Source organism: Medicago truncatula, chromosome 3 (genome assembly GCF_003473485.1).
Source record: "Medicago truncatula cultivar Jemalong A17 chromosome 3, MtrunA17r5.0-ANR, whole genome shotgun sequence".
NCBI lineage: Eukaryota > Viridiplantae > Streptophyta > Magnoliopsida > Fabales > Fabaceae > Medicago > Medicago truncatula.
The window spans coordinates 52691685-52716899 of NC_053044.1; the positions used below are offsets into that span (position 1 = coordinate 52691685).

At 32.7% G+C, this 25215-nt stretch overlaps 4 protein-coding genes across 8 annotated transcripts; 2 read left to right on the forward strand and 2 right to left on the reverse strand.

Moving 5' to 3' along the window:
• Positions 1–210: 210 nt before the first annotated feature.
• On the forward strand, positions 211–1321 carry LOC11436604 (uncharacterized). Its single transcript, XM_024780104.2, has one exon. It carries the CDS (start codon positions 346–348, stop codon positions 1015–1017), a length of 672 nt encoding a protein of 223 aa, XP_024635872.1. The 5' UTR covers positions 211–345; the 3' UTR covers positions 1018–1321.
• A 6586-nt stretch (positions 1322–7907) lies between these two features.
• Positions 7908–10688, forward strand: LOC11436605 (calcium uptake protein, mitochondrial). Its single transcript, XM_003603296.4, has 7 exons — positions 7908–8249; positions 8363–8430; positions 8931–9154; positions 9294–9377; positions 9589–9790; positions 9929–10225; positions 10305–10688. Exons 1-7 carry the CDS (start codon positions 7973–7975, stop codon positions 10518–10520), a joined length of 1368 nt encoding a protein of 455 aa, XP_003603344.2. The 5' UTR covers positions 7908–7972; the 3' UTR covers positions 10521–10688.
• Positions 10689–10934: 246 nt separating this feature from the next.
• On the reverse strand, positions 10935–17005 carry LOC11432999 (cysteine--tRNA ligase, chloroplastic/mitochondrial). Of its 5 annotated transcripts, XM_039831828.1 has the most exons (10): positions 16553–17005; positions 16410–16473; positions 15432–15593; positions 15086–15256; positions 14654–14935; positions 14389–14514; positions 14027–14230; positions 12212–12313; positions 11162–11402; positions 10958–11008 (listed from the first exon to the last, which is right to left on the reverse strand). In XM_039831828.1, exons 1-9 carry the CDS (start codon positions 16927–16929, stop codon positions 11178–11180), a joined length of 1713 nt encoding a protein of 570 aa, XP_039687762.1. In that variant the 5' UTR covers positions 16930–17005; the 3' UTR covers positions 10958–11008; positions 11162–11177. The 5 variants fall into 5 exon arrangements, with proteins under 5 accessions (XP_003603345.2, XP_024635870.1, XP_024635869.1 ...); XM_003603297.4 differs by having other exon boundaries at positions 10935–11402; XM_024780102.2 differs by having other exon boundaries at positions 10935–11402; positions 15432–15624; positions 16410–16477; positions 16553–16878.
• Positions 17006–18541: 1536 nt separating this feature from the next.
• On the reverse strand, positions 18542–22304 carry LOC11427313 (ER membrane protein complex subunit 7 homolog). Its single transcript, XM_003603298.4, has 7 exons — positions 22103–22304; positions 21963–22006; positions 21077–21185; positions 20831–20894; positions 20616–20732; positions 20412–20520; positions 18542–18973 (listed from the first exon to the last, which is right to left on the reverse strand). The coding sequence occupies exons 1-7, from the start codon at positions 22195–22197 to the stop codon at positions 18879–18881; spliced, it is 633 nt and encodes a 210-aa protein (XP_003603346.1). The 5' UTR covers positions 22198–22304; the 3' UTR covers positions 18542–18878.
• Positions 22305–25215: the final 2911 nt, after the last annotated feature.

Genomic DNA, 25215 nt, shown 5'->3' on the forward strand with positions numbered 1-25215 from the left:
CAAACCTGTTAGGAAATCCACGTCCCACAACAAGCCGTTAGATCCGAATCCTAACCATAACCAAACACGCAATTTAATATAACAACAAACTAACCATGGTTAAGTTATCTCATTCACACGAAACCCTAATTATATCCAAAACACCCTTCTTTTTTTTATTAATCACTCTTTTACCCTCTCTCTTCCCTTATCTATTTAACCAGCCTCCGAGACTCGCTAGGTTTGCCAAACCAATTCCCCAAAGGGGTCCTTAACAGGACTCAACCAAACCCTAGCCTCTTCTTCTTCTTTCTCTCTCTCTCAACAAAAAAAACTCTTCCGAATTCCTCTGAAAAACAAACAAAAATGTCTTCATCCTCTTATCGCGAAAAAAAATCATGTGGCCCTGTTCTTCGTTCACTTTCACCTTCTGGAAGATTCTGTTCCTATACACAATCAAGAACCCCTTTCTCTACACCTTCATCAGCTTTCGCTTCTTCCACAAACTCAACCTTTTCATCTTCCTCTGCTTTCTACATCGAAACCAACGATCACTACAATCATCATCACCATAATTATCATCACAACTCTCATCACCGTTCAGCTTCACCTACACGTGTCAATCTATACACCACAAACTCTCGTTCTTCTGGTGTCCGGTTTTCAATCGATTCACGTTCTATTTCACCAAACCGGTCGATTTCAAACCATGTTATTACTACCAAGAATCGTCCAATTCCGGCTCAGAAAAAGACGTGTATGTGTTCGCCAACGAATCATCCCGGTTCGTTTCGATGCAGTCTTCACAAGAACAACGGAAACAACAGCAGCAACGCTGATTCGTATCCTTCAACTCGTCTCAACATGCGTAGATCTGCGATGAAGAATTCGCTTGTGCGAATCGGTGGTGTTGAAGGAGAATGGGTGAAAAGAGCTTTAACGGCGTTGATTCGACCTTCGTCGCATCAACAAAGGAGGAGATCGGCGTTCGAGCCAAGACCTAGTCGTCTCTCTGTCATGTCCAAGGCTGAAGCTTAAGATCTTTGAATATTATCTGTTTTTCATTTTTCAGGTTGAGATCTTGTTCATCACGCTTTTGCGGTGGTTGAAATTCACCCACTGCGCGTTGATCTGCCGCTACTCAAGATATTCTGGCGAGAAGTTATGTTAAAGCGTGTCATCTCCGGCAAGATTCGGAGAAGATCAATGAATCAGACATCTGAAACAACCGTTGAAGAATTTCTGAATAGATCTATTGAGATTTGAGATTGGATTGCATTTTGTACATAACATTTGCTATGGAAGCTGAGAATTTTGGACTTGTTTTTTTATTTTTCAGTCACTAAAAATCGTTTCCAGAAAATTAATCCTAATTTAATTTATATCAGGCCTAATTAATTTATTTAAGGTTTCTAATTGAATAAAATTAAAATTGGAATTGAAACCCTAAAATTTGGTTTTGTGACCTCCATTGATGGTTGCGTGACCCGTTCCATTTCTCTGTGCAGCGTGCTGTGACTGTTATTTCCGTCAATTGTCCCCGTTTCCATTTGGACCGTTCCGTTGATTCGCGTGCCGTGACGTCCGTTACGTTCGTTCATTGCCGTCGTTGCGTATGGTGTCAGGTATTTTTATTTTATTTTTCATTTCTATTGTTATAATTTTTATTTTATTTTAATCAATTGATTTGTTTAATTTCAGGTTGGTTGTTCAGCTGGTGATGTGATTATGTTGATTTGGAAATGAGTATGAAAGCTGGAAGCATTAATTGTGACATCTGTGGACAACCTGTGCAAGAAGGAGCGCCTATTTTGGACTGATAAAAAACAGAGGACTTAAAAGAAAAATAAACAACAATTAAGAGATAAATCATAGAGGACTTAAATAAAAATAAACAACAATTAAGAGGAGTGAAAGTATAAGTTCCTTTTCAAAAAAAAAAAAAAGAAAAAAAAAAAGAAGTTGAAATGAAAAATATCTAAACTACTTGTCTGCAATCGCGGTCCACATGGAAGAAGGAAAAATTCAAAATTGGAAACTTTAATTAAATTTTCATGGTTCGGTAAGGGAATGTTGAAAAATGATGGAAACTTGTTTATGAGACATCGCACCAGCCAGCTAGCTGTCTATGTGCTGTTTCATACGACTACTTTCATTGCACCTTTCACAATAATGCTGCTCTACGGTTGGAGGATTAATTAGTACTTTACGTATTTTTTATGCTCTATAGTGGGATTAATCAATACTTTACGTATTTTTAATATCAAGAACCGGAGGGGATAAACGATTCAAATATTTTGTTTTTAAAAATAGTTGATAAGCTACATTTTTTGCCACAACATTTTTAACAAAAAATATATTAACTTTGTTAGAGCATAAACTAGTTTTAACATAAAAACATTTTACTAAATATATTAATTTAAGTTTTAGTAAAATGTTTTTTAATATTCTTAGAAGAGAAAAAACTACATATTTATGTTAAAGTTTTTTGTTGATAATTAATTTAACTTTTAACAAATTGTTGATAAATTTACATTTAGTCTAGTTATTTCTATATAGTTTTAACATAAAAAAGGAATGGAGTATAAATTCAAATTTAGAGAAGAAAAATGTAATTTCTTTTTTATTAGTAAAATATTTGTCTTATTCAATGCATACTAGCAATTTTTAGTATTTTCTTTCTTGATGAAAGAATCTCTATTCCACTTGTCATATACTAGTACTTTTAAAAAAATAAAAAATAAAAGACAGTTTTAATGGAGAGAAAAAGACAAATCACATGGGTTGCTGGCTGTTGCTTACAAACAACGCATGTAGTGTTTGGAGGGTATTGTGAATTTTGAATTTGTGCTACATGTAGTTGTAGCCAGGGTTGATAGCCTAGTGGATTAGATTGGATTAGAGCGTAAAGTGTCCAAATTGGTCCAGCTGAATTCAATGAATTACCTGACTTCATTCGCATCTATGCCATACACGTGGCGTTATTATATGTGCAGTGCAGGCAGCATAAATTATCTTATCTTCATGAGCTAGCTAGCGGGTGGTACGTCAGAATTGCTTCCTTACTTTCTACCTGATTTGTGGGCCACACACTAACCGTTCTAAATCCGGTACTTTTTCAGACTTCATAGGGCCATCTCAACAATTACGGCTTTTGGCTTCTTGCCTTTCTCTTCCAACTAGGTTTGCTCTTATGAATCATAAGCCGGATTCGAGATACGGGTGCAGGTATATAATACATAGATACATCAAATTTTTAAATTTAAAATACGATTGTACTAAGATACGTTAGCAAAAGCTTTATGGTAAAATATTTAAAAAAGAAAACATTATCATTAAAGTCATAATTTAAAAAAAAAAATATGTGTGATAAAAATAATGTGAAGTGTTTGTATAAATTATATCATAATTTCATTCCTATACTAACATATCAACAAATACAAACTTAAAATAAAATTTGTTTAATGTTGTTGATTGATTGAATCTCCTATCTTGTTACCTTCTTATATTTTATCCAATTGCACTATCTTACAAACAAGATTCTTATGAGATGAGAGAATAAGGGTAAAATAAAATCGGTTAAATGAGATAGGTAAGTAGGCAAATAGAAAGGGGGATAAGGGTAAGTCCCCTGCTTAATATTGTTAGTGGTCTTGTAACATATTGAGTTGTCTTAGTACTATATTTATGGTATCTTTCTATAATAGATTCTACGGTAGCAAAACCATCATATGGTATGGTTTAGCTATAGCCATGCTATAATACGAAAAATAGATTTTTTTTTTTAATGATCAAAATAGTTACTGAAAATTCAATCCGTAATGTATAAAATATGAAAAATTGGTTGCTAATATGTTTAGTGACCGAAATAATGATTGATAACCTGATTGCTAAGATATTATATATTAAAATTTGGTCACGACTTGTTTAGCCAAACTGAAAATGTATTTATGGATCAGTTCTTGATAGTATGACTCTGATACAACTATAGTTGGATTGTTTTATTATTGTATGGAGGTCGTTCTTGATAGTGCAATATGATACAATTATAGTTTGATACAATTATAGTTAGATTGTATTATTATCAATGTTTTTAAAAACCGGACCGGTTCAACCGGTTCATTTGGAAACCGGAGTGATTCCGGTCCGGACAGGCTTTGAAAACCGCTGATGAAATAAACCTCTTTAAAACCATTCTAAACCGGAGTGAACCGCTCAGAACCGAAAAAACCGGCTCCGGTTTTCAAAAACCGCTTGGTAACAGTAATCGAATTTTTTGCAAAAAAAAAGAAAGAAATCAGATCAAAGAGATTTGAAGGAGAAGAGAATGAATCAGATCAACTTGCCATCAACGTGTTTTGAATCAGATCCATAAGTATTGATTAAAAAATAGAAAATGAAGAATGAAGGTAGTTTGAGAACAGCACAGAAGCTGTTATGCTAACAACAATACTACTAGAAGTCACAAATTTATTAGGGTTATTGTTCTTTACTTTGGGCTATTAAACATTGTTGGGCCTCTTAGTTATTGCTGGACCTAGTGAAAAAATAACACTGTTGCTTTTTAAGCCCCCTCAATATCTTCTAGGCCCCCAATATTCCATTTTAACCCTGTTTTACACTTCCGGTAGTTAGATTCAGGAGGCAGAATTTTCAAATTTCTTTTTTAAACTTCCGGTATATATATACCGTACTGCCAATACTTCATAAAAAATACCGTACTGCCAAGTAGCTATATATATAAAGGGTGCAGTTTAACGAGAGATATATCTTTGAATGTCAAGTATACTAGTTTAACTTGGTAGGTTGAAACTGATTCTCAATCATTTGGTTAGTTGTAACTTATATTCATCATACAAAACTAATTTTATGACATGGCAAACTAAACATCATTTCAACGATTTGTATTTCTGATAGCTTATATATATTTGAATGCCCTGTATACCAGTATACTCGGCTCTTGTATGGGAATTGTGTAACATTAGCCTTGTCATTAGCAACCAATCTTCCAAACTCTTTGAAAGAAGAAGAGTCTGGTAAAAAGAAGAGTGGAGAAGAAAATGATGTATTTATTTTAAGGAAATGATGTATATTAAACTGGTAAAAGAAATGAAAGAGATAAGAGAACTAGATTATTATAGTATTAAACTGAAACAAAAATATGCAAATAAATGAGCAAAATGGTCATCCGGTACCTACCTACCGTATTTATATACCGTATGTGTTACAAAGGCTAATTTAGTAATTTTGGGGGGCCTAAGGAGATATAGGAGGTCTAAAAAGTAACTACCCTCTTATTTTGTTTGTGAATTTATTTATTTTTACATTATTAGATACTATCTTTTTGACTAAGAATTATGATCTACATTATTTATAAATTAAAAAATTAAATATCCGGTTCAACCGGTTCAATTGCGGTTCCATCGGTTGAACCAGTAAAACCAAAAACCGAAGCTCTCACCGGTTCAATCTTCGGTCTAGTTTTAAAAACATTGATTATTATTTTACGAAGGTCGTTGTTGATAGTCTGTTTGTACAATTTTAAACAATGTCATGAAACTTTTTAAAAATAGCGACTTAATCCATAATTCATCCCAATTATTTCTTCATTGGCTAAAAAACATTTTTGAACTGTTTTTTTAACTATTGTTCTAACATTTAGTATTTTTTTTGTAATGTTGTAGCCGTTTCAAATTTCTCTTTTCTGTTTTGGATATTACCAATTGGAATTGAACATGCTTAGGTGGAATTTCCATGTCTTCTAATGAGTAGGATAAGTTTTTCTTGTCAAAAAAGAGTAAGACAAGTTTTTGTGCCCGTATATTGAGACGAACTACATATCCTAAATTCTAGATTTTTGAAGATTTATTGGGCTGACTTTCCAATCTTGAGGATTTCAGAGTAGTTTTAAGTGCTTTTGGTTGGGAGTGATGGAATTTTATCCTCAATTAGTAGGTGGTATTTAACGTGGGAAAGTAATATTTTTTTCATCATGGACAAATTATTTTTTAACCATTAGATCAACTAAGGAACACGCTTTTATCATAGTCTCTCTACACTATATTTTTTACACACATCATCAATTATCATTCCCTCCCCTCCATCCCACTCACCTCCATGAGCAACAACTCCACGGTCCCAAATTCTATTTCTTCCCTTGTTTGTACTTTTCATTGTTAATTTAATTTCTTTAAAATAAAATAAAAAACAAGAAAGTTCAATAGTCTTAGGTTATGGAAATCTGGAAACCCTTTGTTCTTCATCTTTGTTTCTCATATTTTCTATACAACTGAGATTTTATTGCAGTTTTGCTATTCTTGATTTTGTCTTCTGAGATTTGTAGTGAGATTCAAAGAACAAAATTAGATTTTTTTTTAGTAAAATAAATGTAATTGATTTCAGATCTGAAAAAATACTCCTCAACAAAGGACATAACAAGCATTTCTAACTTCCATGGCAATTAATCGAGAAGGTGGCTGATTTATTAAGTGAAGAGAAGTATAACAATTGTTTGGGTAAAATGCTAATGTATAAATATAATACAATTTTTTTTTTTTTTTTTTTATGAGCAATGGATGGGAAAAACACTAAGAAACCAAGGTAGTTAAACAAAAATTCAGATCTGAAAAAGAGGGAGATGGTAGGGACTACGTACGTTGAAGACAAGTTATAAAGATATAATGTAGGCAGACTATAATAAAATCAATGTTCCTATGTAATTTAATGGTTGAAAAAAACTTTTCCATGATGAAAAATAACTCTCCTTTCGCATATTAAACTCCACCCAATTGATAACCGTTGTGGTTTACTTGGGGTAGGGACATTTCCTTTGTTGTTGGCTTGGCTCCCTTTATGTTTCCTTTTCATTTTGATTATTTCCCATCAGTTGATAATTATCAGGCGTTGTAATGTCCCACTACGTGACATTAGCACAAAATTATGGTAGTTTTTCATAGACTTCAACATAAAAAAAGTAACTCCCTATCTTTCAAATTGATTCACGCAGAATATTTGTAGATCCATCTAATGAGATAGATGATCCTATTTCACAAGCTATTTTAAAAATTGTGGTTCTCCAATATATATTCTTGTGGCAAATTCATTAAATGAACCAATACATTGGCATTGGTTTGTGTCTAATTACCAGGATTGAAGTCCAAAACCCATTGAGATAGCCTGAGAAAAGCTTATTTCAAATTTCAAACTTCTACATACCACACTTTGCGAATGTGAAGATCTTCCAAAGATGCAAAAGAGAATTCAAAGTAGCCTTAAATAATAGGATTAAATGTTTGAAAATTAAGTCAAACTTGAGGTTTGATTTGATTTATTTTTTAAATGTTTTTCAAAAATTAGTTTTTGGGGTGTGTTAATAGATCGATTAATTAAAAACTAGAGTTTATAAAATTTTGGTGGAAGCTTTTCCGAATCGACTCACGGCTATCCCAAGCATTTTGAAAGAAAGGTATACAAAAAATTGTTTTAAAGTACTAAGAACACCATGAATGAAACCAATTGTGATTCAAATTAACTCGAGAGAGCTAATTTGATTTAATTAAGTTTGTTCGAATCAAGGTTTTAAAGAAAATTTATTCGATCAATTATATGAACATGTTACCAATTTTCAACTAGGCATAAAACCAGAAAAACTTGTTTATCACGGCTAGAAAAAAAAAAAAAAAAAAAAAAGGGCTATATCTTGATTTCAAGCGATCAAATGTGACGTTAGCAGAGGGAGTATTCTTAATATGTGTGTAGTAAGTTAATTTTACATATAATTAATGCGAGATTATATTTTAAAAATAAAAATGTAAGTCACACTAAAAGTGGCGACATTATTCTGATACTTCCCTTGTCACCTTAACGATGCTTTGCAAAAGAAGAATCTTAACACCAAACAAAAGAAAAACATCTTTCACGTTTCATTTCACCTTTGTCACTAAAGCATGCCATTACCATTGCCATTGCCATTGCCATTACTATTACTATTACCATGTCTTTCTTTTCTACTCTCCGTCGATCCTCCTTCCTCATCCAACGTTTCCAAACTTCGTCTTCACAGTTTTCTTCCTCTCCACCATCGTTACCGAATACCAACCCACGGCCACCACAATATCGAAAGTGGGTTTCAGCCTTAGTTGTTGGCTCAGCTCTTGCTTTTGTGTGTTACTTCTCCAAAACCAATTCCAGCTTCGACTCGGCTTTCTTAAACAATATCCTTAGAAAATCATCTCTTCCTGAGGGTTCCAATAATAACTTACTTTTTGGAGGCATGTAATGTATTTATATAACATAATTTAAGCATTAATGGTGCATTGAGAATACTAAATTTAAGCAGTCTTAATTAATTCAAGCTCACTAAATAATCAACTTTTTGTTGCAGATTCCTACAGAAGCAAGGTTTTCTTCAACTATGAGAAGCGCATACGATTGCATAGTCCACCTGAGAAGGTGTTTTTTAATCTCTGTTACTTGTTCTGCTCATGAGCTTCTCAATACGAATTTGAGTTTAATTTGTACACATACTTTAAATATAAATTAGTTTTACACCGACATATAATAAGATCAATCTATCTTTTCATATCATACTATTATAAAAGTGAGGATATAGCTAAATGGTAAATTTTTATTGCATTTCAGTGTAAAACTAGTTTACACGCAAAATTCACATTCTTTGAATCCTATGCATATTATGTAATATTTCCTTATATTAACCGGTGGTAAAGTATAAAACTATATCTGCATTATGATGTACTTACTACTTAGTTGACTTTTGGCTGTTTTGATAATTCAAGCAATGTAATGATCAATTTGGATGAGTTTATTTAAAAAAATATACAAAGAAACATAAAATTAAGTTACATTAGGATTATTGAGGATGAAAATTGAAAAATAATTTCTTAAGAATGATATGATCTCTATCTTGACAATTACTGCTGTTTTACATTTAGGTTTTTGAATACTTTGCATCATATCGTACACCGGAAGGGGAAGTTCTTATGAAACCGGCAGATTTAATGCGAGCAGTTGTTCCTGTTTTCCCTCCATCTGAATCCAACCTTGTTAGAGATGGATCCTTGGAAGGCGAAAGAAGTCCTGGCCACTTGTTCTGTCCTCCTTCAGAATTTTTTCTGCTTTTCGATGTAAACGGTGACGGTCTTATATCTTTCAGAGAGTGAGTTGTCTGGATTTTCAATTATTATGGGACATTTGTGAAGATTTATTTGATCTCAGGGCTAGGTTTTAAACTATTTAACTATTTATATTTTTGTTTGTCTAAAATATTAATAATGGTCTCATTTTAAGTGCAACAGGTATTTATTCTTGGTAACCCTGCTTAGCATCCCAGAATCGAATTTTTCTGCAGTATTTAAGATGTTTGACATGGATAATGATGGGTATGTTGTACTCATTCTGCCTTATTTGAATGTTTAGTATCAATTGGTAGATAAATATTTTGTTCAGCTATGAAACACTAACATATACAATCGACATGATACTGACACATAGCTAAGAATAATTGACAAATTGTACTAGCAGTGTTGTAATTTTCTCAAAATCTGGAATTGGATTTGATGCTTATGCTTAATTAGTTTTGTCCATCTTTAGGGAGATAGATAAAGAAGAATTCAAAAGAGTGGTGGCATCAATGCGATCTCATAGCAAGCATGGTATTCACAGAATGTATGAACAACAGACGGATGCTTCTGTAGAAAATGGTAGGATGGTGGAATACTTATTTGGTAAAGACGGAAAAGGACGCCTCAAACATGATAAATTTGTGAAGTTTATAAGAGATTTACATGATGAAGTATGTATTTAATTATTTCTTTCTCTTTATAAGTCAATACTACATCTCAACTAAATCATGATAACTAAGAAATATGTTTCTTTAAGTGACCTTAGAAGTGATTATGCATGTCAACTAATTACAGTATTACGCGTACAGATTTTGAGGCTGGAGTTTGTTCATTATGACTTCAAATTTCAAAAAACCATATTGGCCAAGGATTTCGCACACTCCATAGTTGCTTCTGCAGATGTTAATCATCTGAGCAAGTTACTTGAAAGGGTTGATGAATTGAACAATGATCCACAGTTCAATAGTGTACGCATCACATTTGAGGAGTTCAAAAACTTTGCAGAACTGCGGAAAAAATTAGTTCCACTATCATTAGCTCTATTCAGTTTTGCAAAAGTAAATGGCCTTTTAACAAGAGATGATTTTCAGCGAGCTGCATCAAGTGTACGTCATGTTTCTCCTATTGCTTCATGTTTTATAAAAGTTGTCATCGGAACATAAATCATGTTTTGTTCTGGTTCAGGTTTGTGGTTTATCTCTTTCTGACAACGTGGTTGAGATTGTTTTCCATTTGTTTGACACAAGTGGGGATGGAAATCTAAGTTCAAATGAGTTTGTTAGAGTGCTACAGAGGCGTGAGAGAGATGTTGGTCGATCTGTGGAGACAGGAATCATGGGTTTCTTGTCATGCTGTTGGAACTGTACAGACAATTCCCCAGGTTCACAGTTGTTGTCCTGAGTGAACTTGCACATACCCACTACTTCTAATTACTACTAGTATTGGTAGAACATATTAGGCTTTGAAGTGTGAATCAGTAATGTGTGCTTAAAAATAAATGACAATGTAGAGAGTATCCTTTCCATTTCCATTAGAAATTGCCATCTTCATTTCTTTGCATGGCTACAAGACATGTGCCAATAAAAATTTTCTAATGGCTGAGATCTACTTTTTCAAATCAATTTAGCTTTTTTAAAAAGAAACAAGAAAAACATTGTTGGAGCATATGGACAATCAATTTAGTTCTTTCATCAATCAATTTAATCAATTTTGATGAATCTTGATAGCAAATTAGAGAACAACAAAAGTTGTAAACAAAGTAAACTTGCACTGAACATACCAACTCAGAATTCCTTATCCTGTTAGACGACAGAGGAACTCTAAATTGATTTACGATCTTAAATTTCAAATAATAACTTGTCATTTCATTGGAGTTAATTATGAATATTCTACAAAAAGGCCACAAAGGTTTAAAAGAATAATTAATTCAATAATGACCACCAGGAACAAAACACTAACCTCGTGACAATTTTTTTTATCAAAACAAAAATTATAATTCACATCTTTTAAGGCGTCAAGGATTAAGAGCCATATCCTTATACCTGATGCTTATTTTGACTAGAGTTGTTCTTGAAGCGGAAGAGGAATGGTAGGCCTCCAAGTTGTGCCATTCGGACTATCCATAAGAGCAATACCAAGAACAGCCAAACCTTTCCTTATGGAATCGGATTTGGCATACTCCTTTTGTATTCTAGCAGCATCCCGTTCTTCGATCTTCTTCAAGATTTCATCTTCTGTCAGGTTTGCACGATTAAGAGCTTTCTCCTTAAGCTGCTGTAAAACCTGTAGCATGACATTGATTAGATTTCATGTTATACAAGAAAGATAAGGTGTTAGGCACAACAATACAAGCTATGTCGCACACAGAGTATGTAGGGAGACAACCACTCACACCTATCTACATGACAACTTTGCATATTAGCATTGTTTTAATATCATTCAAAAAATTAATTACTTTAGCATAGTCAAATGAAAATTTACCATTTTTCCATGTCATGCCACCAATTCAAAATAACTTTACGAAAGTGGGGTGATGTTGCAAAATAGTGGATTTTCATTGGATGTTAATGTAAAACAGGTTTACACTGACCGTGCATATCTTTTAAATCCTAAATATATTTCATTATATATAAGGAGAATTTTATGTCACCCTTGTGTTGAAGTAACTTCAGACCAGGCGGCAATAAAATATAAAATGTGCGATGAATCTTGATGTTAAATCCAATGGTTAATAATGCAGGGGGTTCCACAAAATAATGCCATACAAACCTCCATTTAAACTAAACGCACAACGCCAGAGTTAAATAGAAATTTGGAAAAATTGAGGGGTTGACATAGCTGTGTCCATCCTCAACTTTAAGAGTGGAAAAATTTGGAATATGCAAAGACGATGTAGCACATAAAAAAATTATTTATAGAGTTCAAAAATAACATTTACACACCGGCAAGAGTTATAAGAAATAACTTCCACCCTTAATGGGATCTCTGTTAAGTGCACAAATATTAAGGATTTGTACTTCCAAATAAACTAAAGGGCATTGATAGACAATGTCGAAAATTGTAAAAGTGAAAAAAACCAATCACATACATACCTCATAATAACTTGAAGGCATGAGACCTAAAACAGTAAGGACATCCCCAATGCTTTTCTTCAAAGCTGCAAGTGATTCTATTCGAAATTGCTGTTTTTTTCCCTGTAAGGATTATGGATGGAATTAGAAATGCTATAAACAGCATCCATGTGAAATATTTGTGTTGATAACGAATAACGATATTTCACATGACATAATCCACAAGATAACAGTTTTGAAGTTACAATTCTACCACTGGAAGTCTGTAAAGTAGTATTCATATCTTACGAGTAACCTTTGCTAAGATTCCACAAAATACCCTGTAGTTTAACCTTTGCTAAGATTGGATCATTGGCATCATATAACAATTAGCAAGTAATTTTTTTATTTTTAAATATAGATATAAGTGAACTGTTAGAAGATATTAAAATATCTCATATATAATAATATATTAATGTTATATAAAACTGTCATAAATTATCTCTTAGAATTAATTTTCCTATTCAATTATAATTAAGGACGTCGTTTGATATGCTGGGGCATGGGTTTGAACCCGAAATTATCCACTTCGCAGCACTTGGTGTGTGTAAGTTTTTCTGCTAGGCTCTCTAGAACAAAAAAACTATCAATAAAGGCGGTGCTTAGTCTTTTGTGTCATTTCTATCAATTCCATAATCACAATTCAAAGCCCTTGTTTCTCTCTCTTCCCACACTTTTTTATCTAAAACACTATAGTTCAACATGAACCAAGATGGATTGGTAGATATGCATAATAGAAAATCAGATGTTTGATATATCAACAGTATAAAACTAAAACCCACATCATTGCACACAAAACATTGCGAATTCCTGAAAATCGTCCATTTTCAAACTTTGACCTCATTCAAAATCAATAAAAAAAAAAATAATTAGGTGATAATCAATCAAAAAATGGATTTTGATAATAATTCAAAATCATTGCACACAAAACATTGCGAATTCCTGAAAATCGTCCATAAACATTATTATTTATCAATCAAAAATAATAATTAGGAATTCACCATAAACATTTTCCGGAATTCACAAAAGCAATGATGTTAATAATTTGTACAAATCTTTATCTTCATAAACATTCACAAAGTTCACCATAAAAAAAATAAAAATAAAAAAAACACAAAGTTTGAAAGGGGCCAAACTATATAATGTCTATGAAGAAAAAGATATAACAATAACTAAGTTTTACCTATCCACTAGAATGGGCCAGCTGCATGTAAGATTTTAAATAAAGTTTGTGATAACAATTTGGGTCGCAGCATCAAACCGTCAAGGTTTTTATCTTTCCGCAACAAAACTACGATTGAGGCTGTCACCACTCACCGCGTCTGACTGAAATTCTCTACAATATCAAGGATTGCAACCGCGTTTTAAAACCTTGGCTGTATGGATTAGACAACACCATACTTACTATCATGTAACAACTAGAGATAGAACATTTACTACTAAGTTCCTCTTAATGGATCTAAAACCTATAACTTTTCTTGATCTCCCTCTGCCTCTAACCATTGTACTATTCTCCATTTGATCAACCCCTCCCATAAATTTTCACCACACATGTTCAAACTCCAAACCACCTAAGACGAGAATCTTTCATGTTTTGTAGAATGACATGTACCACAATTTTCTCTCTTATGATTGTATTCTTTATACTATGATGTCTTGCGCGACCACTTATCCACTTCAACATTCTCATTTCCATGATAGTTTAGTTTATTGTCTATGAAGAAAGAGCGAGATAGACATAAAATTGCACATTAGAAGATTCATTTTCATATCTTCACACATCAGGAAATACAATACCTTGCGAGTATGCAGCAAGTCGTTAATTAATTTTAGTGGGTCAGACATTCCGGCCAATGCAACTGGAGTGTGAAGATCATCAGACATTGAGGTCCGAAAAACATCATAGAAGTTACCGATAATACTCAACGTATCTGGTGGGACGGAATCCTTCCTAACTGTCTGATCATGCTGCTTCAGAAAGCTTTCACATTCGTGTAATGTCTGCAAACAAACATTACATGAAAATATACATCAATACATACGTAAAAAATATATATAATGACAGTGATTAAATGCATGAAAAAATTATGCTTGCCGATTTCATGGACAATGGCACACACAAGGAGAGGAAGGCAGTTTCTAGCAAAATAAAGCAGTACCTCGTATATATAAAAAACACGGTCTGAAGCACTTTCAAGGTGTATATTAGAGTAGTTCATGGGAGATCTATAATGAGCACTCATCAAAAAATATCTCAAAGCCAACGGATGGTAAACATCTACAACCTGCCAACATGAAATATTTGTGGAATAAGAATTTATCCCTTTGAGTGGTAGAACAACGGATGGAAATGTTGGGTCCTTGTGAAAGATACTAAACAATAAGCTTAAAGAAATTAAGTCTAAACAATCAGGGCTGCATTACCTGCCGTATTGTGAAAAAGTTTCCCAGAGATTTAGACATCTTCACCGAGTCAATGGTGACAAAACCATTGTGCATCCAAACACTAATATCACTTTTACTACAAGCAGCACAACTCTGAGCAATTTCATTTTCATGGTGAGGAAATACAAGGTCAATCCCTCCACCGTGGATGTCAAAAGAGTAACCAAGATAAGCTGCACTCATAGCACTGCATTCAATATGCCACCCAGGTCTTCCAGGACCCCAGGGACTCTCCCAAAATGGCTCCCCTGGTTTTGTAGACTGCACAACATCATTGAAAATCCAAGATAGATAAGTTTCAAACTAAATTAAGATTTTTAAGTATTTTATAATTGTAAGTTTAAAATTTATAATGAGGTCGACATACGTAACGTATTTACATTACTATTATCTTCCACCAATATCTTATACCTTCCAAAGAGCAAAATCAGCAGGATTTTTCTTCCTTGAATCAACAGCAACCCTCTCACCAGCTCGATTATCTTCTAGACCTCGACTTGATAATTTCCCATATTCTGGAAATTTTTCTACATTAAAGTATATATCCCCATCAACATCGTATGCATACCCATTATTAAGAATCTGTAAACAAGTATTTAACTGATTAACAATGAATCAATACTGTATTTTTCTAATCTAATTCATAAAAGAGAGCTTGATAATAGACTATGACGAGAATCATTTCATATACCAATACCAATCTTCTCATGTTTCACTTTAGACTTTAGTGCTATAATAAAATGAACGACAATGGTACCTTCTCAATCATTTCAATGATTTGGGGCATGTGCTCAGACACTTTCGGTTCCACGGTAGCAGGCAAACAATTAAGAGTTACCATGTCTTGACAGAACTCTTCACAATAGCGTCGACTCAAACTGATTGGATCTTCTCCTAACTCCTTCGATCTAGCAATTATCTACATAATTTGAAAATTGCAGACTAAGATCCTGTAATAGCAATTAAAAAGTAGTGGGTACTTTGTACTTGCAATAAAAGGATATAGTCAAAACTCACAAAAATTCTTAAGGTCCAAACTCCAAAATACGATTAAAAGAACGAGTTATAGGATAACGAACTGAATGGTCAATAGACAGGGAATGACATAGATAGTGAAAAGGATTAAGTTCATTTCTACAAGATAGAATTCAGATACATCATTAACTTATACCCATCGAGGACTCCCCTAAAACCTTTTTCTCACTTCCACTCAGTGTAAAGCAGCTAAATTCCAAAACTTGCATTTTGAAAAGTTGTGTTTCTTCAACTGTGTTACAATTAATATTAATATTTTTAACAAGTGAAAAGCTTAACCTAATCAAACCATAGTTAAAAGAAGTTATTGAAACAGAGGCCTAGTAATCAGCCGAAGATGCATAAGCGCTTACCTACATATAAAATTATTTCAATAACAAAAGATAAAATAATGTCAAAAGGTTTTCGTATAACTGATAAGATGTTTTCATAAACTATAATAGCTTATGGAAATAAGCTTGAAAACAGCTTATGGACGTGTGATATCATATGTTGTTTTCATAAGGTCTCACAAATAGTCTGACATGTGCTTATGCCAACGGAAAAGCTCAAATAAGTCAATCCAGATAGACCTTATACAAGCTATACTACAAAGGGAAATGCCTCAATGATGCCAATTTATACAAGACCGCAAAGAATCACCAACATAGCTTTTTAAAATCGAAGTTGTGGCAAGTAAGCATAAATCATTGAAACTGACCTTGTCATCTACATCAGTAAAATTGCGAACATAACAAACTTGAAATCCCAAGTGCTTAAAATATCTGCCTAATCGTCAAACAAAAACCAATTAGTACCGAAACCAAAACAATTAGGGTAAGTTCTCAAGAGAAGAGAGTGAACCTGTAAAGAAGATCGAAATTGACGTAAACACGAGCATGACCAATATGGCTAAGATCATAAGCAGTAACACCACAAACATACATTCCAACTTTCTTTTCCACTTTGGGTTTAAAAAGCTCTTTCTTTTTACTCATTGTGTTGTGGAGCCATACTTCCGGCGAAGGACTCTTTGAGCGGGAATTTTCACCACCGTCGTGGGAATTTTTCTCCGCAGTTAACGGCTGAGAGGAAGATGAGATGGCGCGGAAGGAAGGAAGATTCTTTCTTCGGAATACGGCGGAAAGGTGACCGGGGGAAAGCGTTCGAGATGAGTGGGTGAAGAGTGTGGTGGAAAATGGCGTGTAGTGTTTCAGAAGAGACAGGGTAAGGGTACCCATTGGTGATTTGCGACTATGTTTTTTGTGTTTTCGTTCTTATCAACATTCGTGTGAACTCGGCTGAGTTGTTTCGAGTAAGATACTAAAGGAGTAAATAGTCAATTTCCCCCCTTAAATTGTAAGTTTCATCAATTATTCTTTGAAATTAACAAAACTTCAATTACCTCCTGAAATTTCACAACGTTAGTCAATTTACCCCCTCCGTCAAATTTTTCTGTTAGTGAACATGACGTTTTGCAAATACCCCTCTGAAGTTTTGCACTTATGTGCAAAATGCCTCCCAAACTTAAAAATTTATATTATTTTTTTCTTAAAAACAAACAATTAATAGTTAAATATTAAAGCTAACTATTAATTTTGGAGTTTGGAAAAACTACATACATATATACATCAAAATAGGGAAAAATGTGTATTTTTAAAGTGATAATAATGGTTATTTTTAATAGACAAATTATTATTTTTAGAGGTTTATAAACAAATTAATAATCAGATTTAAATTTATATTTTCTCCTTCACCATCTTAATCTTTTAACTCCTCCAACTCCTTCAACAATTTGCTCAAACCATTTAAACTACACAACCCCCAATATTAATCCACAAATCATCCCATTATTGTCACTTTAAAAAATACATATTTTTCTCCATTTTGGAGCCTATTTTGATGTGTATATGCATGTAGTTTTCCCAAATTCCAAAATTAATAGTTAGTTTTAATATTTAACTATTAATTGTTTGTTTTTAAGAAAAAAATAATATAAATTTTTAAGTTTCGGGGGCATTTTGCACATAAGTGCAAAACTTCAGGGGGGTATTTGCAAAACGTCATGTTCACTAACAGAAAAATTTGACGGAGGGGGTAAATTGACTAACGTTGTGAAATTTCAGGGGGGTAATTGAAGTTTTGTTAATTTCATGGGGGTAATTGATGAAACTTACAATTTCAGAGGGAAAATTGACTATTTACTCGATAGTAAATCTTAATATTCGAACGATTATCGAGCATGTGCTTACTTTTCGCACTCCCCGTTTTTGCTTTGTACTGTCCGAATCATTACTTTTCAAGGGGTTTGTACTTTAGTATTTTTTTTCTTGTCAGTCAGGATATAATCTGTATTGCATAGTGGTTCTATTTTGTGTTTAGATTTAGAATCAAATGAATTTTGGAATGTTCAAATACCAAAAGTGTTTTTCATTATGGCTAAAAAATTTTAGAATGAAGAAAGCCGAAAAATGATATGCATGCAGTCTAGTTTACACCAGGGTTCAATAAGAACAGAGCATTTAGTAGTTATTTCTAACAGACGATCAATTCTTATTAAATGATGGTGTAAGCTATTTTACACCATCTGTATAACTATTAAACTAAAAAATATCTGTTTTTCTCTTTAGGATCGATCCAACCAGTTCGTCACCAGATTGGTTTGGTTTAGTTTTTCCATAAAAAATTACAGGTTAGGTACCGACCCATGTATACCCCATTACCCTGTCCCTTTATTTCTAAGTTCTAACAAAACTTGAACTTGGTATTATTTTCATTTTTTACCAACATTACTAGCAGGCATGGATTCAAAAGACTAAAATATAAACTGACAAATGCAGCCAAAACAGATCATAAGCCAAATAATTTTAAAGCCTGGGTACCAAATAAAGAAATTATAAATAGTTTCTACAATCAACCATATCCATATTGGTGGTGCATGGTTATCAACATTGAAGAACAGAAAGTGAGCGCAGTTACAAGGAAGCCTATTCATGTATGTGTTCACATTAAACATGCTAACATTCCTATAGAAAATTCAAATTCAGCATTCCACAGTGTATACAATCACAGATTTCTATCAGCACCAACTTGTTATAACAAAATTCTCTATCACGGTAAGCAATATAGCTTCAGCCTCTGCTCGGGAAAACTAATGTGCTTGCTGGTTCTCGTCATTACTTGTATAGAACTAGTTGCTTCTTGCAGCACCGGGTAACAAGCTTGCTAAAGATGGAACTCCTTGATTTCTCATTTCTTCTTGAGCACGTTTCATTTCTTCTGGATCTGTTGCACCACAATACAATGAAGTTATGAGCACAAATTATGCAAAGAGTACAGCAATAATGTGCTGTATAAGACTATACAATACAAAACAACTTCCATTTAGATTGTTTCAGAAATAATAGATGCCATTTCATCCCTCGATAATATGGAACAACAATAAAGCATGCGCGAATAGAGACAATCTAGAGTGTATCTGTATGTATTGCATACTTCTGAAGGTGTGGTACTCAAAAATGGAAAAGTATACTGTACAAAGAAGAGGCCATCAAACCACTGTTCCAAATTTGAACTGGTAGGCTAAGAATAATTTTCAGGCAGGGAGACAGCACACATACCAGACCCTTCTCCTCCCCCACCCCATCACCAATCTAACAAATAAAGCAAATCAACATTGTCAAAATTCAAGAGTGTCATGATTTTTCGAAGTTAGAGATGTGAGTGTGAGCCAACTGGGACTAGTGAGCAACTAAACAAGTTTTTCTTTATAAACCCGTTAGTTTAACAAACATGTGAGAAACAATGACGAAAAAAGTCATACATCTTAGGCACATAGAAGAAAATACAAACAGAAAAAACAAGAAAACTTTTGACAAAAAAAAAACAAAGAAAACTGACATTTTAAATATTTAAGGCTTAAGAGTAACTTTTTTTTTTTTAAAACTCGGTATCCGATCCAAGAATCGACTAATCCGAGGGGACCAATCCCACCGCCCACTTGTGGGGGCCCCGTTTAAAGCCAGAGCAAGCTCTGTATGGACTTAGCCCACCGAAATTGGCACTAGAGGGAATCGAACCTGAGACCTCTGGAGGAGCAAACTGCAAGATCCCAAGCCAACCACTAGGCAAACCCCAAATGGGTTAAGGCTTAGAGTAACTGAACATTAAAATTCAAAATATTCAAGAAAATGGGTGACAAAACAAAGTTTTTCTCCTGGGCATTTAGTGGCCATGAACAACTAAGATTTTGGCTGCTATAGTGATAGCAACAGCAAGCTTATCTGTTATAGAATTTCAATAGTGTCTGCTGGATGCTCTGCTACCCTACTATTGACTAGCTTAATCCCAAAGGATTTCAATAGCGTCTGCCGGATTCTCTACTTCAAACTCGAATTAAAGAAAGCACAGCCTATGAGTTGGGGGACAGCAAAGTATTTCAAATGGGAGCCATTGATAAGAGCACATCAGGGTAGAACAAAATTTCTTGGGGATGGAGAGGAAGAAAGATAGGATCACAGAAGGCACTTCAGACATTTTAACTTGACTTCAATTTCTGATGTATGCTTTGAAACATAAATTGCTGCTATGGGATAAGACTAGTCTAATAAAATTCTATCGAACGAACTAAGTAATTGTTTCATCCTTTCAAAGCAAGTACAATATAGACATGCAAATGAGATTAATTAGAAAGAAGTTCGGAGATGAGTTTTAGAAGGCGTACCCATGTTCTCCATTAATTTGGGCATAAGGAAGACAACAATCAGCATAAATCCCATCATCAGACCCATTGGACTTTTCACAATGGACATGATAGAGAATGGCTCCCTAATCTGTAGCAAAACAATATAGCAGGCAGATATTCAGATAATATTCTTTGAGGGATTTGGAAGGAAATAAGAGCAGGAAATTTGTTGTCTAAACCAACCTCATAGTATTGTTCCTCCTTCAATGGCTCTAAGACAAACTCACTGAGCCCCCTCCTATTTTCTGTCAGAGCTGCCTGAATTTTGCCAGGGTTTCTGGCACTAACATCAACTCGTACCTTTTTTTAATGAACACAATAATTTAATACTTGAGCACACATGAGAAAAAAAATATTAGTGAAAAATTATAGACGTAGTTTCCAAATTGAATACCCACCGGAGAAAAGAAATAGCCTTTTGCAGCCACTTCAATTAAATGAGTCCCTGCAGGCACATTATGGCTGAAAGCGTAGACGTTAAGGAACTTGATCGTTTCTTAACAATGATTTACCAGAATCAACTATAACTTCTCGCTCAAAGGCAAGAACAAGAAGATACCAAATATAGAATTAAATAGGGTTAATATCCCAAAAAAGTCATCATGCAAATTAAAAGGAGGTTGAAATGAGGTTGTAAAGGATACAATGAGAAATATCCATCAGGCCTCAAAAAAGAAACTCTTTGACCACCATTAAGTATAACTTTGACATTTGAAACTTTTGCAGGAAGGCTGAATTCTTTTGTTCCAAAACCTGCCAAAAAGATACAGCGATACCATTATACAACGAATATTTATAGCAAATCCATGTATTGTCCGAGAATAGATGTGCAACACGCAGTAAGAATTATGGAATACAGATGATAAACTATTAAGTTTTGACAGTTCAACCCCTAAATCATTAACTTCCTCCCAACCTTGCTGAACTTGGCAAAACTAACACCACCAGATAAATCTGATCAAGGGACAAAGATAGAAGGGACACTGTTTCCTATATAACACTTTGAAAATGGAAATACCATGAAACCAAAAATGCTATTTTTGTAATTGAAAATTAAATCAGAAAATAAAAATAGAAACCAAACAAGGCATAATGAGCATAAAAACAAAACAAAACAGTGCACAAGGCACTGATAATGCATTAAAGCATGGTTGAAACCTATTCTAACATTCCAAACATTGTTTTAGCCAAAAATCCTAAATATTTCATCTTAAAAATCAAATATAAACTGGCAAAAACTTTAAACCAGGTAACTTTCAAGCACAGTCAATTCTGGTAAAATCAAATTATGAACAACTTGAATAATAGTCCAGGATGCAAAAATCAATCTTGTCACCACACCAAAACATGTACTATGAATCTATGATACTATCCTCGTTTAAAGATTGAAGTTCAATACTTTTGTTATTCTAAATTACTATTGAAATTCAAATTAAACATCAAACATTGATCGGGATATAAACTAATAAAAAAAAAATAGAGGAAATCAAATTCAAATGAATGTTATAATGATGAAAGGTGCGAACTTACTAGGGATCTTGACTCGACCATAAATAGTGTACCCATCGGAAGACCTGCAAAAGAAGTTATTAAATTCGTTAAAATCAAGGTGAATTAACCGATGCAATCGGAAAATAGAAATTAGGGTTTAGGGGATATGAAATTGGTACCCAGGGGTAGGGGATTGAGCAAATGATGAGGGTAAAATTGAGAAGCAGAATTGAATGAATAGAAAAAGAAAGAGTGATTTGGTGAAGGAAGCCATAGATTGCCAATATTGTTGAAAACACACTGATCTGTTTGTTTAATCTCAACTTTGTTTTTGTTCTGCTTTTGCGCACGCAATATACTTTCGACTTTTTGGTTCGATTTCTTGGGATATAATAATAATAATATAACTAGATTTTTCTAAACAGCAAATGGTCATTTCCTTTGTCACTTTAATCACTGGCGTTAAATAATTATGTTAAGTGTATCATAGAGACTATAATGAAAGTAGAAAATTATCACTTTAATTCCTAAACCAAAAATCAATATTCCAAATTTAAATCTCAAATCTCTAAATGTCATTCCTAAATCCCTAAAAAAAAAACCTTAATATGTGACTTTTTTCTATTGTAAAAAATAAAATGTGCCTTTTTTCTAAACATTTATGTACCTTTTTTATGTTTAATGGTAAAATTTTGTCCACAGTATTAAACAATCAACTGTGTAACAAAAAAAAATAATGTTGATATTATTAATCTCTATTTTTAATTTTAAATAAAAGAACACTATATTTTGACCAAAAATAAAAAATGTTATATTAATATTGTCAAATAAGATAATAAATTAAGGATTTGAGATTTTCAATTTAAGGGATTTAGGGGTTACATTTAGGGATTTAAATTGGGGATATTGATTTTTGATTCAGGGATTAAAGTGACCATTTTATACTTCCACTTTAGTCTTTGTGACACACTTAATAGAATAAATTAACGTCAGAGACTAAAGTGATAACGGAAATGCAGAGTTAGAGACTTTGTATTTAATCCTGAGTCAGGGACCTATGTGACAACAATGTGTGGAATTATGGACTAAAGTGACTATTTGCTCTTTTTCTAAATGATCATGAAGGGGTAAATGTTTAGATTTAACAAATTTTATTTATTTTTTATCTCTTCTTTAAAAATACTTTATAAAAAAGGATAATGTTAACCAGTGCTCCAAGAGCAATGGTTAAGCATCCAAAACAAGTACATTTTCATGAAAAAATTGTGTAATTATTACTCTATCAAAAGTAACATCTTATATTTACAAGACAAAATTTCTATTTGTATATTTCTTAACCAGTGCCCCAAGGACAATGGTTAGCAAGACCCTATAAAAAATAGGTGTTTCTTTTGATTTAGGCTTAATTGTAGTTTCTGTCTCTAAGTATCACAATCTTGCGATTTTGGCCCCCTATAAAAATAATAATAAATCAACCTCCTAAGTTTACCCTCTTTTACACTTTTGATCCCAGACCAATTTTGACTAAGTCAATACATGCGTGGCACCTCACTTTAAGTGAATACATTTAGCATCAAAATTGGGTGCCACATATGCATTGACCCAATACATATGTGGCACTTCACTTTAAGTGAATAAATTGACCTAATCAAAATTGGTATGGGGGCGAAAAGTGCAAAAAGGGGTAAACCTAAAGGGCATATTTATTATTGTTTTTTATAAGAATCCAAATTGTAAGATTGTGATACTTATGAGGTCAAAATTGCAGTTAAGCCTTTGATTTAACATCAAAATGGCCACACAAAAATGTTTAATGGAGATGGATGAAAAAAGGATAATGTTATAAATGTTATATGACTTAAATGACCAATATTAAAATTTAAAAAATGTAAATCATTAATATGATACAAACGTGAAACTTAAAATAATGTGTGATGCATTTAGCTTTAAATCATCCATTAGAAACCATCTATGTTTATGCAATATATGATTTTTATTGTTGAATGAAAGAAAAATGAGCACTAGTTTAACTTCGAATATTGAAGTATATCGACATCATCATTTGTAAGAGAAAAAAAAATCATTTGAGATTTTTTTGTATATTTTCTTGACGGTATTCTTAGAATAAGACATGCTAAAATTATTCAAACTTAACTAAAGATGAGTGAGGTTGAGTATTTTCTTGATGAACCGGATAAAGACGATTTTCTCGCAACTATGTTTTTGTTTATATGCATCAAATAGATGATATAAATCACCTTCACCTTTTTTTTATCATCTCTAGACAATTAAATGGGTATAGTCTCTTAAAGCAAAAGTTCAAAAAATCCACCTTTATAATCACTTCAAATAGTCTCTTAAATTGGTCCATTTATTTTAAATAATAATAATTAGATCAATCCAAAAATGATTTTTTTTTATTTAAAAACTATATTTTAATTTGTAGATGTTGACAAGTCTTTAATTTTTCTAAGGGTTAATAGGTCTTTACCCCCTATAATATAGATCACTTTTGATTTTCTCCACTGTAAAATTTTGTTGTCAGACTCCATCATTGTAAAAATAATTTGTTTTAGAATATTCCCCTAGACATGCTGACTGTGCATTTTTCCTGATGTGGCATGCTGTGTCACCTTTTTATGATGACATGACGCGCTGACTGTATATTTTTTTTATTAGGTACACGTGGCATTTGTGATTTTTTTAAATAAAAAAAAAAGTTCTTAAAAAAAAAAAAAGTAATAAAATTATGGAAATTTTATGAAAAAATCTGGAAAAATTAATATAAATAAAAAATCTGGTAAAATGAAAAATAATGAAAAAATTATGGAAAAGATTAATATATATCGAAATTTTCTAAAAATTAATATATTTAGAAAAAAATTAAATTTCCAGATTTTTTTTCAATACCGGTAAAATTAAAAAATTTTGGAAAAAAATGGAAGAAATTCATTTTTTTTTCAAAAGTAAGAAGTTTTATTTAAATATTTTCCAAAATTTAGTTTTTTTAAATATGAATAATATTTTTTCAAAAATTTTGTTTTGTTAAAAATGATTAATCTTTTTAATTTTTTAAATATGATATTCTGGAATTTTTTTTTGAAAATTTCAATATATATTAATCTTTTCCACAATTTTTTTAAATATTTCCAGATTTTTTTTATAATTTTTCCATATTTTTATTTAGAAAAATCACAAATGCCACGTGTACCTAATAAAAAAGTAAAAATAAAAAAATAATTGAGAAATTCATGTGTGCAAACAAACATAACACGTCATCCTATACAAACAA

Excerpts from the sequence above, each read along its gene's own strand:
- LOC11436605 (XM_003603296.4), top strand. The coding sequence starts at position 7,973 with ATGTCTTTCTTTTCTACTCTCCGTCGATCCTCCTTCCTCATCCAACGT. Across the intron at positions 8,250-8,362 it reads TAATAACTTACTTTTTGGAG|ATTCCTACAGAAGCAAGGTT; the intron begins GCATGTAATGTA and ends TTTTTGTTGCAG. Across the intron at positions 10,226-10,304 it reads TTCAGCGAGCTGCATCAAGT|GTTTGTGGTTTATCTCTTTC; the intron begins GTACGTCATGTT and ends GTTCTGGTTCAG.
- LOC11436604 (XM_024780104.2), top strand. The coding sequence starts at position 346 with ATGTCTTCATCCTCTTATCGCGAAAAAAAATCATGTGGCCCTGTTCTT.
- LOC11432999 (XM_003603297.4), bottom strand. The coding sequence starts at position 16,929 with ATGGGTACCCTTACCCTGTCTCTTCTGAAACACTACACGCCATTTTCC. Across the intron at positions 14,515-14,653 it reads ACTTTTTCACAATACGGCAG|GTTGTAGATGTTTACCATCC; the intron begins GTAATGCAGCCC and ends TCATGTTGGCAG. Across the intron at positions 12,314-14,026 it reads ACTTGCTGCATACTCGCAAG|GGAAAAAAACAGCAATTTCG; the intron begins GTATTGTATTTC and ends TAATCCTTACAG.
- LOC11427313 (XM_003603298.4), bottom strand. The coding sequence starts at position 22,197 with ATGGCTTCCTTCACCAAATCACTCTTTCTTTTTCTATTCATTCAATTC. Across the intron at positions 22,007-22,102 it reads GCTCAATCCCCTACCCCTGG|GTCTTCCGATGGGTACACTA; the intron begins GTACCAATTTCA and ends CTTCTTTTGCAG. Across the intron at positions 20,733-20,830 it reads AAGGCTATTTCTTTTCTCCG|GTACGAGTTGATGTTAGTGC; the intron begins GTGGGTATTCAA and ends CATTAAAAAAAG.